The sequence below is a fragment of the Podarcis filfolensis genome (assembly GCF_964270895.1).
Source record: "Podarcis filfolensis genome assembly, chromosome: 10".
Lineage (NCBI taxonomy): Eukaryota > Metazoa > Chordata > Lepidosauria > Squamata > Lacertidae > Podarcis > Podarcis filfolensis.
In genome coordinates, this window is record NC_139612.1 from 3,463,122 (window position 1) to 3,481,667 (window position 18,546).

The 18,546-nt window shown below is 42.2% G+C and overlaps 1 protein-coding gene across 4 annotated transcripts in view; it reads left to right on the forward strand.

The window, feature by feature from the left end:
* The window catches only part of BMAL2 (basic helix-loop-helix ARNT like 2), a 40,523-nt gene extending 34,757 nt beyond the window's left edge, over positions 1-5,766 (forward strand). For all 4 annotated transcript variants that reach the window (XM_083575191.1, XM_083575193.1, XM_083575190.1 and 1 more), the window contains exons 15-16: positions 365-473; positions 1,504-5,766. In XM_083575191.1, the coding sequence (XP_083431317.1) occupies positions 365-473; positions 1,504-1,637 (243 nt within the window). In that variant the 3' untranslated portion in view covers positions 1,638-5,766. The remainder of the gene's footprint in view (positions 1-364; positions 474-1,503) is intronic.
* Positions 5,767-18,546: the final 12,780 nt, after the last annotated feature.

Here is an 18,546-nt window from a genome sequence, read left to right on the forward strand (position 1 = left end):
TGCATATGCACCAGCATACACACATATAACACACTCTTCAACATTGTCACATGTAAGCAGACACATAGCACACGTTCCTCCTTTACAGATCTCACAGATTTCCTGCTGGTTTTTTAATTTTCCTTTGAGTTGTCTGTAAAGGCAGAGCTGGACAAAACATCACTTCCCATTGTTCTCACGTGCCTGCCATAATGGGCCAGATCCAGACTGTGGGCTGCCAGTTCCCTGCTCCTGCATCACTTGTAAACAAAGCCATCTAATTTTGACAGTGTATCCCTAAGAATCAGCATTGAAAAGTATTTGATTTCTGTAATATCATTTTTGTTGATTTCTGGCTATTGTCACCATTTTTGTGTGTGCTCAGGTGCCAAAGAGAGACATTCTTCAGCTGTGTCCTTCAGGAATATTAGATGTGGAAACCTCAGGGCAAGACCAGGGCACTATTCCACTCCCCAGCAATGAACCTCTTCTCAGTAAGCTTCCCTTCTGTTTATTTCCTCTTAATGAAGTATTTGTAAGTCTCTGCAGAAGTAGATTGTGTAACTGAGGGTGTTTAGTTCCTACCAATTTGAGATTACCAGCGCTCCTGTTCATGGAATCCTTAGGTTAAAAGAAATAGATGTCACCTGTGGATCAGGTGATCCACACCAAAAAAAAAAAAAAAAGGAAGGAAACTGAAATCTTTCATTGAGCAAGCCCAGTCAGCTTAGAAATGCAGCTCACAAATATTGGTTCACCACTGCCACCAAGGGCAATATGATACTCATACCTGATACTTTGCATTCTGTCCATAGTGCTTTTATTTCTGTAAATTGCCTCATCTCAAACTTCATTCTGTTTTGAAACAATGTTTCAGTAAAGAATGAAGGTAAATCAGGAATGCCTGCTCCCAATAAATGTCTTAAGCTGTTTAAGCATAAAATATAAATCCTCAGGATGTTTTTAAAATAAAAGTTGTTATTTTAACAGAACTGACTAAAGCCTACATTTAATATGTACATTTTTAATGTGTGTTAAGATACCTCTTTTTCAATGCAAAAGTGATAGGGCTTTTAAAGAAAACACTCATTAGAAATCTGTTAATATTTTAAGGTTTCCTTTTTCTGGTAACATAAATTCAAGCTAGTCAGAATCATTCTCAGCAGGGCATTTTGAACCACCCACTTAAGGAACATTAAGCAGCAATTTACCTTGTGCTAGAGTTAAGCTCTCTATTCAATGGCAAAGAGCTGCAGTTTAGAGGTGGAGGGGTCTGCTTTGGCTGCAGAAGACCGCTGGTTAAGCCAGGTAGGGTTGGGAACCCCCTGTCTGAACTCCTGGAGAGCAGCTGTGTTTTCATTCTTTGTATCCCAGTCTTGGCTATCTTGTAGCATGTACAAGGAAATACAGATGTGATGTGTAAAGTTATTTGTGCCAAAAGGATGTTGCTTGTTTCAGAGTAAACAATGAATTACAGAGGCTGATTTTTGCATAAAGTGGTGACATTTTTTGTTTTTTTCTTAGGTGATGCTTCTCAACTGGATTTTGATGCAGTTTGTGAAAATGACACTGCAATGGCTACTCTTATGAATTACTTGGAAGCTGAAGGAGGTCTGGGCAATCCAGCAGAGCTCAGTGACATGCAATGGACTCTTTAGTATTACACAGCTAAGAAGGAATTTAAGCTACTTTGATGCACAAAAATAATGATCTGTTCTCTAGTACTGTACTAGTACCTTTTAAGACTTTAATTCAAATTTACAATATCTATATTTTAAAATGACTTTGGCCTTATTCTCAGTCATTTTGGCTGCATATGTTGAAAACATGTAATTTTTTAAAAATGACACAGGACCTCAATTTTGTTACTGATACACTTGTTGACCGGAATCTTAAAACAGTTATATTTTTACAAAAAAATTTAAAAGAGAATCTACTGTAAAATGGGCATAGAGATTTTGTTCTGAAATATTCCTGTCTATTTATATGTGTTTTCCTTGTTCCTAATTTATTACTGCTACTTGAGTAGCAGTACTGTACTTGAGTACTGTACTAGAACTAGACTTTTTATGTCCATTCCTGGAGGAGCTCAAGTCCTTAAGATATTTTATTTTGCTGTTGGATTGTTTGAACCCAGGGATCAAGAAACAAGTTTCTTACAAAGTGAGCAGTCGTTCATATTGATCATGAAATTGTGCATTGTTCCAGTGTAAAACTGCTACAGGAAAGACTTAAAACAACAAAATTTATTATTTTCTAGTGTTTGCAGTAGTGATAGAAAACATCTCTCTCTCTCTCTCTCTCTCTCTCTCACACACACACACACACACACACACACACACAATTTTGAGCAGGGAAGCCAACGGTCTTTCAGTAATATACTAAAATGCACTTGTCACCTTTGGAGTAGCTCTTGAGCACCCATGTATCTTTAATGCATAATATGGGAATCATATCTGACAATACCCAAGGTACCCAAGCCTTGAAGAAAATATAGATATACTAGAATTGTTTGTTTGTTTTTTCAGGGGGCTGAGCTTTGTAGTTTTACAGTTGCAACCCTATGCATGTCTACTCAGAAGTAACCCCCACTGAGTTCAGTGGAACTTACTTATAGGTAACTGTACAAGATTGTAGCATTGGCCATTAGTATTCCTGTTCTAGGCTCTGTATTATACAATACAATGTATTATACAATACAGGCTGTCCATTTTGAATACATGCAAATGCTATGATTATGTTATGTGTGGATGTTCTAGCACACTGTGCCACTGAAGTGCATTTTTTTCACATAGTGAGAGTCCTTCTGCAAATGTGGTGTACTGGTCCCCTGCCATAAAGTAATTTAAACTTGAACATGCAGATAAACACCTACAAATTTGAACTTTAGAAAAACAATTACTGCCTATACTAAATAGCAATTTATTTTAAAATTCTAAAGTCTTTACTTTAAATATGATTGCTCCACTGAGAATAGTGAGTAAGATTAGAATTTTTTCGTATGTAATGTACTGTATAAGTCTGTATGTGAAGACACCTTCATACATTCATGAAATAGATACATGCATCAGTAATGTACTAGCAATTGGTGAGGCCATGTGTAATCGGTGTTTTGGGGGTCATTTATAATATGTTATATGCAGTACCTGTATAATATTTGCCTTTTCCACATTATGGATTATACTGCAAGTATTGAGTGACAGAACTGCTAAATTTGTAATTTGTGAAACATACCAGGGAAATAATTCTAGGGAGAGAAATTGTGAGTAGTTATGCCCAATAGCCACTAGAGGTCTTACTCGTAGTGTATTGTAACAGCATTAATGTATGAGTTGCACTGATCACCCATATAATGTTGCAGGACATATATGAAAGGGTAGAGACAATCATTTTAGGGTTATTTAATCTCTAGAAAATGACAGGACATTTGCCATTGGATGTAACTTTTTCCAGCCTCACTATTTTTGTTAGAATCCTAGAGTTGGACAGTCTTTAAACCTCTTTTGTTGACCACCAGCATTACGAGTGATCGCCAAAGAAAGAAGAAGAAGAGTTGAAAGGAACCCCAAGGCTCACCTTGCCCAACATCCTGCAATGCAGGAACCTCAGTTAAAGCATGCATGACAGATGGCTGTCCAACCTCTCCAAGGAAGGAGAGTCCACCAAACTCAGGAAGTCTGTTCCACTGTTGAACAGCTCTTACTGTCAGAAACCTTTTCCTGATGTTTAGTCGGAATCTCCTTTCTTGCAGCTTGAATCCATTGGTTTGGGTCCTCCCCTCCAGAGCAGGAGAAAGCAAGCTTGCTCCATCTCCCATGTGACAGCCCTTTAGATATTTAAATATGGTAATCAGATCTCCTCTCAGGCTCATCTGGCCCAGGCTAAACATACCCAACTCCATCAACCGTTCTTCATAAGGCTTGGTTTCAAGACCCTTGGTCGCCTTACTTTGCACATGTTCCAGCTTGCCAATATTCTCCTTAAATTGTGCCCAAAACTGGACACAGTACTCCTGGTGTGGTCTGACCAAGGCAGAATAGAGTGGGAGTGTTACATCCATTGATGGTGACACTGGACTTTTGTTGATGCAACTAGAAGATCATTAGCTTTTTTTTTGCTGCTGTTGACTCATGATACACTTGCGGTCAATTAAGATCCCTAGATCCTTTTCACATGTATTACTGGCAATCCAGGTGTCCCCCATCTTATATTTGTGCAGCTGGTTCTTCCTGCCCAAGTGTAAAACCGTACATTTGTCCCTATTGAAATTCATTTTGTTAGTCTTGGCCCAGTTTTACAATCTCTTATATTGAATCCAGATTTTGTCACCTGCAGCATTAACTACCCCTCCCAGTTTGGTTTCATCTGCAGATTTGATGGGCATCCCCTCAATTCCTTCTTCCAAGTTGTTAATAAAGACATTGAACAACAAGGGGCCCAGGACAGACCCCTGCGTCACCCCACTTTTCACTATTTCCCAGGATGACAAGGAACCATTAGTGAGCACTCTTAGGGTTTGGTCAGTCAACCAGCTGCAAATCCACCTAACAGTTCCCTCATCCAGTCCACATTTTACCAGTGTCTCCACAAGAATATAATGGGGGACTTTGTCAGAAGCCTTACTGAATTAAATATAGCACTGCTGTCTAGCTGTTGGTGTTCTCCAGCTGGCAACAGAAGTGAGGGCCCGCAAGGAGGCCGGGACACTTCCCATGCCAGGGGAGCACCAAGATGTAGTGCCCAGTGCCCGTGCACTTCCTTGCCTATCCAGAAATAGAAGTGAAACTGACAGTGGTGGTGTTGTTCCCCCTCTCCTTTTTAAGGAAAATACTAAAATCATGTACGTAGCTGTATATGGAGCATGTGTAAAGTGTAAAAGGTTGCTGACATAGCTAAACATGGCTCAAAATGTAGAGTAAGAATAAACGTCTCTAAGCAACCTCCAGCCCCTTGAATATATTATTTGCCCCCCCTTTGATAAGCAATAATTTTTTTAAAGGGTGTGAATGGATGATCTGAAGCAATAAGGTTTGGCAGCAGAGCTTTTAAAGAGAATTATTGACCTCTTGGCTTCCCCATGACCCAGTACATTCTCATAGTGTCCATCTTGCAAAGTGAGTTGCTTTTCAGAGGTACAGGGTATTGAAAGAACCTTGTTTGATCCTGTGGAAACACCCACAAGCCTCCTGAATTTGACTTCTGTGTAAACAGCCTTGGAACAAGCAAAGGTGGTGGTGGTAATAATAATAATAATAATAATAATAATAATAATAATAATAATAATAATAATTAATAGTAGTAGTGGTGGTGGTGGTTTTGTTGGGCCCCCTTAATGTTTAGGTAGACAGCAAAATGAAACAAGATAACTAATACTTTAATATTAAAAAAAAGGATAGTATTAAAAAACTGATTCTCTTCTGTCCCACCTAATTGTGAACTTGTTGGATGAGTGAACAAAAAATGTTAAGGGTTCAAACGGACATCCTAATGGGCATTTGGCACTGTGAACTCTTCAGGTAATGACACTTGGGATCTTTTGTGATGGTTCATGTATCATTTTCTTTGTTGGGGCAAATCATCTCTGGAACTAGCTTTATTCAGTTTAATAGGACAGTGTTTTTCCTTAGTGAGAGGTGCAGTATCTGTTAATTTGCTTTGTTATTAAATTCTTGTTTTTCCACTTACAGAGCTTGCTCTTCAACCTTTCCTCTTTACCAGTTTCTACTTTTTGTAAATAGTTACGCTAACTAATGTGTAGGAAGAATAAATATATATTTTATACAAAAATGTAGTGTGTGTCTATGCATTTTTCAAAGTACCATATTCAATTTATTTTTAATCTCTTGGTTTGGACCTTGTGGGTTCCTATTTTTGTAGCTCAAGGAGGACCTCATTCCCTCAGGAGTCAGGCAGTGCCTACTGGTGGTGGGCAGGATTGAGCCATGCCCTAGTGTCTCTGCTGCCCATTTTTAGCTCCTTGCCACCCACATGGCATTGGGCTGAGCACTGAGCTTGCCCGCCTGGGATACACTCTAGCCCTACCCACCCGCAGTTTTCCGCATTGATGTGTTTTGATTGCTGTGGCTCAAAAATGCCCATCATGACATTGTTCCTTGAGCAATTACAGTTGCCCCCTGTAATGATGGCTAAGTGTGTGTTACAATATAGGCTTCCCGTGATTTCACCTCCCCCGCCATGTGCTGTGGAGAATTAGTAAACCCTGAGATAATTGTTTGTCAGAATGCTATTAAAAATTGAAATTTTACAATATTGAAGATTGCAAAGACATCTAGATGAAAACTTCTGCATGAAGCTGCCTTTGTTTATTAAAACGACCTTCCTTGATGTCAAAATCTTTGGAACAGCCAAAATAATTTTAAATGCATAATGTTTATTTTATTATTTTATTTATTTCAAAATTTCATTTAAAAAATTTAAAATATTTATAGACTGGTTTTCCTGGTACAGCCCATGCAGAGAAACTTAAAATAATTAAAAATATACAGTTATATTAAGTATAATTATCTTAAGTGTACATGTAGGCAGATGGTATGGGTGCAAGAGGTCCCTCAAACAGATCAGCTCAAACCATTTCAGGCTAGCATGTTAAATTGGGTCGAGAGAGGAACTGGAAAACACTGCAGAAAATTGGGCTACAAATTTATTTTATGAATTATTACAGGTTATTGTTACACCATTTTGTTAAAAGCAATTTCCCCTTGATATCCAGAGGGAGATTAAAATATGTAGCTCATGTACTGTACTCTCTATAAAGATTTGAGGAGTGAGGTTATTACCCCTCTACTACAATCCATACCAGGTTATTCAAGCATTGCTAGCTACTGTGTCTTTTCTTCTGGCAGATCAAGGTAACCAGGTGACAGCAAAAACTGCAAAAAAATAGCTGGGCAATTAGAATAAGATCTATTACTTGATCATTGATGTAAACCTCTATAATGTATTTTGTATAGTTAAGCCTTTACCTCTTCAGTACATTGTATTTTATTTTATTGCTATGACTAGTGGCTGATGCAAATAAAATTCTGAACTGCTTCTTACATCTCCTCCTGCACAGTTGACACACATGGAGTGAAACAATCTATCAGCAGCACCTATTTGCCTCCAGCTTGTAGTTTGCTTTTTTCCAAGGTGCTTTCCCCCTCCAACACTTGGCGCATGATTCACCTCCAGCGTTCCATTCTCTTCCCCACTGGTAGACTTCTGGGCAGTCGCAGCCTCCTCTTCACCTACCAGCTGCATCCCTTTGCAGCCCAAGTGTCATGGACTGCTTGGACACACAGAAATGGTTGGAGTCACCAGCTGGGGAACCCCCAAGGGAATACAATGAGGAAGAAGAGGGAGCAGCTTGGGAGGCAGAGATGTCAGAAGCTGAAGAGGTAACAGTTTTTAGTGAGCAGGGAGAGTCTGTGGCAGAAGCTGGAGAGAAGGGGGGCCGAGAGGCAGAGATGAGTCAGGCTGTTGAAGAAGCCAGGGTGTCTCCCTGTGTTGCTGCAAGCTGCCATCTCCCCCTGGTCTCTCAGATCCTGGAGAGGCATGAAGCGGGAGGAGCAAAGACAGGCACGTGGGCACAGTCTCAGATTGCTTGGGGGAAATCCTGGAGGAGGAGGAGACTTGGGAAGGTGGGGGACCTTAAGTCTCTGCAGCTGCCTGTCAGACTCAAAGGATTCTCCCCTCCCCCGGCAGCTTGAAGGATCAAAGAAAAAGCAAGAAAGTTGATATTTTGTGGTTTTTATTCAGCATATGCAGAGCCCGGCAAACAACTCAGTATCTAACAGCCATTGTGACCATGTTCACTGAATCTCCTTCCTTCCCCAGCAACAGCCCACAGGAGTCCATGGTCATAGAATCATAGAGTTGGAAGAGACCACAAGGGCCATCGAGTCCAACCCCCTGCCAAGCAGGAAACACCATCAGAGCACTCCTGACATATGGTTGCCAAGCCTCTGCTTAAAGACCTCCAAAGGAGACTCCACCACACTCCTTGGCAGCAAATTCCACTGTCGAACAGCTCTTACTGTCAGGAAGTTCTTCCTCATGTTTAGGTGGAATCTTCTTTCTTGTAGTTTGGATCCATTGCTCCGTGTCCACTTCTCTGGAGCAGCAGAAAACAACCTTTCTCCCTCCTCTATGTGACATCCTTTTATATATTTGAACATGGCTATCATATCACCCCTTAACCTGCTCTTCTCCAGGCTAAACATGCCCAGCTCCCTTAGCCGTTCCTCATAAGGCATCGTTTCCAGGCCTTTGACCATTTTGGTTGCCCTCCTCTGGACACGTTTCAGTTTGTCAGTGTCCTTCTTGAACTGTGGTGCCCAGAACTGGACACAGTACTCCAGGTGAGGTCTGACCAGAGCAGAATACAGTGGCACTATTACTTCCCTTGATCTAGATACTATACTCCTATTGATGCAGCCCAGAATTGCATTGGCTTTTTTAGCTGCCGCGTCACACTGTTGGCTCATGTCACGTTTGTGGTCAACCAAGACTCCTAGATCCTTTTCACATGTACTGCTCTCAAGCCAGGTGTCACCCATCTTGTATTTGTGCCTCTCATTTTTTTTGCCCAAGTGCAATACTTTACATTTCTCCCTGTTAAAATTCATCTTGTTTGTTTTGGCCCAGTTCTCTAATCTGTCAAGGTCGTTTTGAAGTGTGATCCTGTCCTCTGGGGTGTTAGCCACCCCTCCCAGTTTGGTGTCATCTGCAAATTTGATCAGGATGCCCTTGAGTCCATCATCCAAGTCGTTGATAAAGATGTTGAAAAGTCCGGGCCCAAGACAGAACCCTGTGGCACCCCACTAGTCACTCTTCTCCAGGATGAAGAGGAACCATTGATGAGCACCCTTTGGGTTCGGTCAGTCAGCCAGTTACAAATCCACTGAGTGGTAGCATAGTCAAGACCGCATTTTACCACCTTCTTTACAAGAATATCATGGGGCACCTTGTCAAATGCCTTGCTGAAGTCAAGGTAGGCTACATCTACTGCGTTCCCTTCATCTACCAGGCTTGTAATTCTGTCAAAAAATGAGATCAGGTTAGTCTGACATGACTTATTTTTCAGAAATCCATGCTGACTATTGGTGATCACAGCATTCCTTTCTAGGTGCTCACAGACTGTTTGCTTAATGATCTGCTCCAGAATCTTCCCTGGTACTGATGTCAGACTGACTGGGCGGTAATTATTTGGGTCCTCTCTTTTCCCCTTTTTGAAAATAGGGACAACATTTGCCCTCCTCCAGTCTGCCGGGACTTCGCCTGTTCTCCAGGAATTCTCAAAGATGACTGCCAGTGGTTCTGAAATCACATCTGCCAGTTCTTTTAATACTCTTGGATGCAGTTCATCTGGCCCTGGAGACTTGAATACATCTAGACTAGCCAAGTATTCTTGTACTATCTCCTTAGTTATTCTGGGCTGTGTTTCCTCTACTGAATCATTTGCTCCAAATTCTTCAGGTCAGGCATTGTTTTCTTTATCGGAGAAGACTGAGGCAAAGAAGGCATTGAGGAGTTCAGCCCTTTCTGTGTCCCCTGTTTGCATTTCACCATCTTCTCCTCTGAGTGACCCCACTGTTTCTTTGTTCTTCCTTTTGCTACGAACATACCCATAAAAGCCCTTTTTGTTGCTTTTAACCTCTCTAGCAAGCCTGAGTTCATTCTGTGCTTTAGCTTTTCTGACTTTGTGTCTACACGTGCTGGCTATTTGTTTGAATTCCTCTTTGGTGGTTTCCCCCCTTTTCAATTTTTTGTACACATCCTTTTTAAATCTTAACTCAGTTAAAAGTTCTTTAGATAGCCACCCTGGCTTCTTTAGGCACCTTCCATGTTTCCATCTCATTGGTATTGCCTGAAGTTGTGCTTTTACTATCTCCCTCTTAACAAACTCCCAGCCATCATGAACTCCCTTTCCTTTTAGTATTACTGTCCATGGGATCTCACCCAGCACTTCCCTAAGTTTTATGAAGTTGGCTTTCTTAAAGTCAAGAAATTGAGTCCTAGTATGCTTGGCTGCTCCTTTCCGCTGTATAGTAAACTTCAGAAGAGCATGATCACTCGCGCCTAATGATCCTTCCACTTCTACCCCACTAACCAGGTCATCAACATTGGTTAGGACCAGATCTAAAATGGCTGTTCCTCTTGTTGCTTCTCCCACTTTCTGGACAATGAAGTTGTCTGCAAGGCCAGTGAGGAATCTGTTTGACCTTATGCTCTTGGCTGAGTTTGACATCCAACAAATATCCGGGTAATTGAAGTCCCCCATTACTACTATCTCCCTTCCTTTTGCATGCTTGGCCATCTGTTCCAGGAAGGCATAATCTATGTCCTCCGTTTGGCTTGGGGATCTATAGTAAACTCCCACAATGAGGTCACTATTATTCTTCTCTCCCTTAATTTTGACCCAAATGCTCTCACTTTGGCTTTGAGGTTCTAAATCCTGCAAACAGTCTGTAATGTTGCAGAGGATTCCAGATGCAAGTGGAACAGTGGAACCATCTTGTGGACTCTCCTTCCTTGGAGGTTTTTAAGCAGAGGTTGGATGGCCATCTGTCATGCACGCTTCAGCTGAGATTCCTGCATCAGAGGGGGTTGGACTAGATGACCCTTGCGTCCCTTCCAACTCTATGATTCTATGCAGCAAAGCATTACATCTCAGAAACTGTAGAAGAAACCAGATTAGCAAAGCACCTCCACCATGTTCGACACCTCTCATTCTTTGTTGCTCATGGTGGCCACCAAATCTGCTGATCTGACAGAGCTAACACTGGGAATATCCTTTCTGTGTTGTGTGTGTAACCTGTGTTACACATGCCTGGTTTGTAATAAAAGCTCCCCTCCCCTCTCTGAGTGTGATTCCCTCATTACTTAACTGGGAATGAGTGACAACCTTAACTCCTTGCTACTATGCTGGGTTGTTAATCTGTTGTTCACAAATTAAAAATTACTGCTGAAATATTATTGGTTCCTAATGCTTCCTGTTATTAGAGCAGACCTGTTGAAAGGGTTTCTAACACAGCAAGTTCCCTCCACAAGTCCACAGGATGCAACTTTCCACTCATTATATCAGCAGATTATCAGTTCTTGAAGCTTTCTCATATCCAAACAAGTTCTACAAAGTTACTGTCTGGCTTTAGTCTAACTACAAGGCAGGCTGTAAAAAGGGGTCCTGTTCAAGTGCAGCCAAATGAAGATCAGAAGGGCCAGAGATACTACATCAGGTGAGGCTCAATCAGTGTTCGAAACTGAGATATGAAAGCTAGGAGTTAAATGACACCTTAAACCAGTTATGAGGTTATGAATGCCACAAGAGAATGTCTAGGTGTGCTTTTTCATAACAATAATACAAAGCTGAAAATGAATGAACTGCAGCTAAAATCTTATATTCATTTTTCACATGGTCTAATCCTCATCTGAAGACTGCAAAAAACAAAGCCATATTTCCCCTGCCCACTCCAATATTATTATGTGGGTCGCTCCTCCAGTCCTCAGAGAGTGGCTGAAAGTGGGGAGGGAGAAAAAGGTCCACCTTTCATTCCAGCAATGGCAGTACTGCTCCCAGAGCTCAGAAACTGCTCACATTAATGAAATTCCCTGTCGCAAAATGTTCCTAGAACAATGGGAGTTTTGAATGCTGGGCCTAATGAATCTGCTGTAACTGTTCACAAGGATGATTTGACAAGACTAGTAAGTTGTCCTGTTTCCAGGGCCTGCTGTGTGCCAAGAGATTTGGAGAATCAGCTGATAGTATTCCAGCTGAGGGGTCAGCTGACTGTCTCCAGCCTGGGATTGCCCCCTAGGGACTACCCTTTCTGCTGAGACTAGCCTGTCTGGCCTTCTGAGGAACTGCAGCCCCTAGCTAGGAATGCCCCTCTGCACCTAGTAGGAACCAAAGTAAATGCACTCTCCTTATGGAGGTGTTTTAGTCAGGGTGTGGTGACACCGTGACACCTACACATAAAGCAAAGGTTGCTCCACCTACTTAGCACAATGGATCTATCAATTAGTGTCAAAATAAATAAAAATGCAAAAACAAATTATGGTCAATAAATTAATAACCTCATTTGCAATACTGACAGCAGCCTTTGAACCTTGAGATCTTCATTCCTTCTCCATTCAAAACCGGAAACCTGTTAACCTGGTAATACGCAATTTGGACAAAATTGTCATCACACAAGTGATTGCAGTGTAAAGAAATCCTTCTGAAGGGAAGGCAACCTACAGCACTTTAATAAAAGGCAGTTCAGTAACACAAAGCAAACTGGAACAGGTTTCATCATCTCATCAAATTAAAGATAGATCTTAAAAGGAGAGCCCTCTCTCAGCCTCCAAATGTCCCCATGGGCTGAGGGGATGGTGCTTGCTTTATTTATGTGCTCTACTACTTTTAAATTAAACATGCCTTATTTTACATATAGTGGAAAATTACTGCAAGATGTACTCTGCTTTTAACACAATATTATGCAACCAATCACTTCCGAATTAATCAAGAGACCAAACTTCAAAGGAGCATTATGAGAACGAGACAAGCCCCCAAATGCCACCAAATGTATCAAAACAAGTTTGCAGAAATTCATCTCATTCCAGCCTGAAAATAAAAACAGAAGGCGGCAATATTTTCATTCCTGCTCAGCACTCATTTCCTCTCCACCAATTCATCTTTGTTTTTCATGGCCTAGTTTTGCTTGTGTTTTGGAAACAGCAGGTTGCCTGGTGTTGATATCTTTTGCTGTTCCTAAAAGTCTTCTTCAGCACTTACTATAAGACCTTCTAAACAGCACAGTGGCTTCAGAAATAAAAGCTTCTTCACAATCTTTTAAAATAAAATATATTTTTTTTCCAAGGCTTAGGGCATTTTCCTGCCTGAATGGGAACTTCAGAACAGAGTCCTGTATTGTCTATATGTCAGGGCCAATCCTGTCACCATTCATAAGTTATCTAGAAATCTAGGCCTGTGACTCAGCTTCTGATCACTTAGGTACAACCTGGACAAAATGTGGAACTTGAGTGCAATATTTCCAGAATGAACTCTGGGGGAAGAACTGTAGCTGAGGGGTGAAGCATGTGGTTTGCATATCACATATTCAGTCCCTGGCATGTCCCCATGGGGCTGGGAGACAGCCCTGCCTGAGTTCCTGGCGGGATCCAGCCCCTCACTGCAAGCAATACTATGTCTGTGCGTCTTATGGAGCGAATGTGTGGTCCCTGGGGCTGGGGGAGGGTGTTAAATAATATATAATGATACAGATTGTTAAAAAGAAAAGGTAACAAGCAGTTTTCTTTCCTCCTCTGCCTACTGCTGGGAGCTCTGCTTAAACAGGCTGAAGCCAGCTGGTTCTCATTAGCACTTTCTCCTTGGACACTTTGAAGCTGCAGGTGAAGTCACCCCCCCTTTCCCCCCTCCAGGCTGCTGTTCAGCAGGTGACGCTGATTCCTGCCCCATGACACTATCCCCCTTCCCAAGGTGCGCCTCCACCTACTGGATGGCTGCCACCTTTCGGGGAGCACGAGAGTGGAAGTGTTGGACCAACCGGACATTGGGGGAGCATGGACATGCAAGGCATCTTCCCATTAAGTCCACGTCCATAAAAAAAGGCTGTAGCCCCTCAATTTCTATCATCTTCTTCTTTGGCGATCACATGTAGCCAAGTAAGATTGTCTTCCATGAACACAGTCTTGACAGTGAGTCCATAATGGACTGTGGAAGCCAATTCTGGGTCCACACGTCTTTTCACAGTGGAGACATAGGTTTCCTGGCAGGAGTCAATCAGGGTGAGGGTTTGCCGAACGTGCCTTCTTCTTAGCTCGTTTCTCTCTTTCTTCCTGATTTCAAGCATCTTCAGAGTCCATGACACCTTTGGTAAAGGCTGTTCTCCAACTGGAGTGCTCGCAGGCCAGCCTTTCCCAATTGTTTATACTACATTTCTTTTAGATTTGCCTTGAGAGAGTCTTTAAACCTATTTCATTGACCACCAGCATTACATTTTAAAGTTGCTTGGGAAGACGAAAATCAGATGTAGCCCAGGTCTGTAAAGCAGCTTTCCAGGTAATTGGAGTGGGTGGTGTGAGGCATCTGGACTTAGGAGTACAAGCCAAGCCCTGACCCTTAGCCCCATCTCAAAACCAAACCCTGTCCAACTCTCTCCCTCAGAAACGGCTCTTTTTATACTCTCTCCCAATGTGCTGCTCCTCCCCCTTCTGTGTCTAGCAGACTCTGTAGCCAATCAGAGAGAGGCTCCAGCCCTCTGGTGGAGTTTCAGGGGGACTGCATCACTTGACTGGTCTGGCTCTGCTGTCCGTACTATTCACACCTAAAAGTAATGAATACCTAAATGTGAAAAATGGTTTCTACTTATTTTCCTTACTATATTCATTTGATAAGTGAGAAGAGCTTGTCCACACTTACATCTTATCACTGAACAGGTCGGACACAGCTGAAAATCAGCCACAGAAGTAATTGTCACCCGACCCCAAACAATTTTTACTTGATTAATAAGGTGTCAATAACTCTTGGGAGAGCTGGGTGCTTCTGCTCTGTAGCCCAACAATGTAGCCCCCCACTACACTGGTGGAGTTACAAAGTAGCGTGTGCCACCATTGCTTGTGTTATCTGTGTAGGCAGAAAGGGCTTTTAGGTGCATGAACGGGACATGACTGAACTAAAAAGGGCTTATTTGCTAAGAAATATGCAGATATATTAGCTTATTGTCTGGGGCCCCCATCCTGCTGCTTCTCTTCCTCCTCCTCCCACAGAAACAAAAGGATTACCTGTTTGTTGTTGGGATGGATTTTGGTGCTTGGTGGACGTAGCCAGGGGAATTCCATTCTAGAGCTGTGTTTCTAGGGAATTCAAATTCCTTGAGGATTTCCCAAAATGAAGCAGAAATTCTTTAAGGATGTAAAACATACACACAAGCACCTTGATGTTGCTGCAACACTATTATCGCGTTAATGACATGCTGCAGAATATACCTGCCTAAAAAACACTGTTCTGGGCATAGGCCCATGTTTGACTTGTGCTGGAATCTGCAACAGTGATGAAGGAAGAAGCAAGATTCTGTTGCCCTCTCCACTTTAGACTCAGGTTGTGCATACAGTATGTGTAAAGCTGAGCTGCCAAGTTTTGAGATCTTGGGGGAGAGCGGGAGAGCTGCTGACAGAAAGTTCATTGGGGAGCATACAACACTCAAGCAGAATTCAAGAGAAAAAAGCCCAATGACCAGCTTATTGTAAAAAAGCTGGTAAAATGCGGTCTTGACTATGCTACCACTCAGTGGATTTGTAACTGGCTGACTGACCGAACCCAAAGGGTGCTCATCAATGGTTCCTCTTCATCCTGGAGAAGAGTGACTAGTGGGGTGCCATAGGGTTCTGTCTTGGGCCCAGTCTTTTCAACATCTTTATCAACGACTTGGATGATGGACTCAAGGGCATCCTGATCAAATTTGCAGATGACACCAAACTGGGAGGGGTGGCTAACACCCCAGAGGACAGGATCACACTTCAAAACGACCTTGACAGATTAGAGAACTGGGCCAAAACAAACAAGATGAATTTTAACAGGGAGAAATGTAAAGTATTGCACTTGGGCAAAAAAATGAGAGGCACAAATACAAGATGGGTGACACCTGGCTTGAGAGCAGTACATGTGAAAAGGATCTAGGAGTCTTGGTTGACCACAAACTTGACATGAGCCAACAGTGTGACGCGGCAGCTAAAAAAGCCAATGCAATTCTGGGCTGCATCAATAGGAGTATAGCATCTAGATCAAGGGAAGTAATAGTGCCACTGTATTCTGCTCTGGTCAGACCTCACCTGCAGTACTGTGTCCAGTTCTGGGCACCACAGTTCAAGAAGGACACTGACAAAGTGGAACGTGTCCAGAGGAGGGCAATTCATATGTATATCACACCTTTTCACACTTTTAAAATTCTCATCAGCTCACAAGGTATATAAAAACTAAATTAAAACAGTAACAACAGCACTGAACTTAAAAACTGGAAGCTGGTTACTAGAAATCACAGAATGGGAGAAAATCTACACCAAACTAACAGTGCAACAGAGCAAAAAATGTTTTAGCTGAGTACCAAATAAAGAGGGAACCAACTCCCCTCCTAAGGTGGAGATCCACAAGCTGAGCACTGTGAATAAAAAGAGCCTGCCCTGTGTCCTGGCCAACCAGCCTCTGATGGCAACGGGACAGGAAGCAGGGCCTTCGACGGCCATTGCACCACTTGGAAAGCCTATGCAGTATAGTAACATCTTACATGCATTTAACTTGCGCAAATTCAACCATACACTGAAATTGTGCAAGTTAAATCCAAGCAAGGTCCAAGCTTGGGTCATAAAGTGCAAGCTCGCTTGGGAGGTATGGCCTGTTTAGTGCCCTGGTCCCAAGATGCTCTTGTGAGATCTCATAGGGCCAGCTGAGTTCTTGTGAGAGCATCCCAGAGCCAGCATGCTAAGCAAGCTGTGTCTCCCCAGCAAGGCCTGCTTGGGTTACTTGGTGGAAAAAGAGTGCTTAAGCTCTCCACCTTGCCTCCTGGGCAAGACCCCCTTGGCATGTGGGCTCCAGGAATATGGAGGTTCTCTCTCCCCCCCACGCTAGCCATGGGGCAGCTCCTAGGCTTGGGGTATGCACAATTTTCATTTATGCATGGAAACCTTGCAGCCGAACCCCCACATAAGATGTGATTGCACTTTATATAGTTAAACAACTTAGAATGAATGAAAGGCTTTAGGTTTTCTGCTTATCACAATATGCTCCGGGGCTATGTGGAAAAGTGGGGTAACAGGAGTGGGAAAGTAACTTGAATCTAAATCTAAATTCTTTTGAAATTGATCTTGGGATCTTCTGAGTGAAGCCAATCTTTCTCATTCTGCCTTTACGGTCACTGAGCCTTCAGACACTGTGGCGAAAAGGGTGGGAAGGGTCTGGAGGCTAGAGGCAAAATATGAAATCTTCAGCAATGAAGGCTACTGCTATGCATTGCTGATCTTGCTGTTTTACTGAATTATGAATTTGCCTTCTTTGCTGGAATGCTGCAGGTTTTTTAATTCCTTCTTCTCTCTCCCATCTCCACCTCCCTTAGAAGATACGTCATTATAAAGAGATGTTACTGCCAGTGCAGTTTACCTTGAACAAACATTATTTCAGCCTTTGAGTTTGTTTTTCTTCTCTCTACTCTCTGAACAAAGGTACTATTACTTCTGTGTTTCAGGTCCTTTTAGGCTAAAAATAAAAGTGTGGTTTATGAAGTAACTGATTATCACAAGGGTGCTTGTTTAAACTCCCTGCGCAGGCAGTCAAAATGGAGTTTCATCAAATGAAATGAAGTGCAGTTTTGCAAAGGGATGTTTGATATTTTATGAGCAAACTGAAATGAATATTCATTTGTTGTTGCGGTGGTTGTTTATTTTAGATCTTCTAAATTGTTCAATTTGGTTCTGTGCTTTTTGATGTTTTGCTTTTTGTTTTTGACTACCGTAATTATGTGATTAATTATGTAATTTTTATCACGTTGTAAGCTGCCTTGAGCATGGAAAGGCAAGATGCAAATTAAATGATGCCTGTATGTATGTAAAGCCAGGTTGCAAGCATGTCCTGCCTCAGGGTTGGGCCAGTGATGTGGTGAGTAAGTGTCGTGCTTGTCACAGCTGCTGCAAAGTCCCCAGCCAAGGCAGCCTTGGCATTGATCCTGCAGTTGCTTTGGCATATACTTTTCAAGATAATGCATGGAATAAACTGTAGAACCAGATCAGAGGGAAGCAGAGGCAAGATATACGGTAGTTCAGTTTCTGGTCAAAATAGACATTATACCAAACATGTAGCTGGTGCTATGTATTTAGCTCCTCCTTTACCCAATAACATTCCATAGAATAATGTACCCTTCTCCAGATAGTATAGAATCATAGAATCATAGAGTTGGAAGAGACCACAAGGGCCATTGAGTCCAACCCCCTGCCAAGCAGGAAACACCATCAGAGCACTCCTGACATATGGTTGTCAAGCCTCTGCTTAAAGACCTCCAAAGGAGACTCCACCACACTCCTTGGCAGCAAATTCCACTGTCGAACAGCTCTTACTGTCAGGAAGTTCTTCCTAATGTTTAGGTGGAATCTTCTTTCTTGTAGTTTGGATCCATTGCTCCGTGTCCGCTTCTCTGGAGCAGCAGAAAACAACCTTTCTCCCTCCTCTATGTGACATCCTTTTATATATTTGAACATGGCTATCATATAACCCCTTAACCTCCTCTTCTCCAGGCTAAACATGCCTGTGACATCCTTGTGGGGAAGAGGAACACAATGTTCCATGTGTCTTTTCCACACCCTCCCACCCCAGCAGTACCAGCCAATTATGTGGAGTGGGAGGAGGAGATGTAGCATGTTGTAATGTTGAATGTAAATAAGTTCTGCTTAGGGATCAGGGAGAAATTCAATTCAGTTTATATTTAGAGGCCAACTTTCCAAAACAATATGCAGACCAAAACGCAGGTCTCCATACAAATATGCATATAAAATGCATTGTATTACACAAAATTGAAAGCAAAA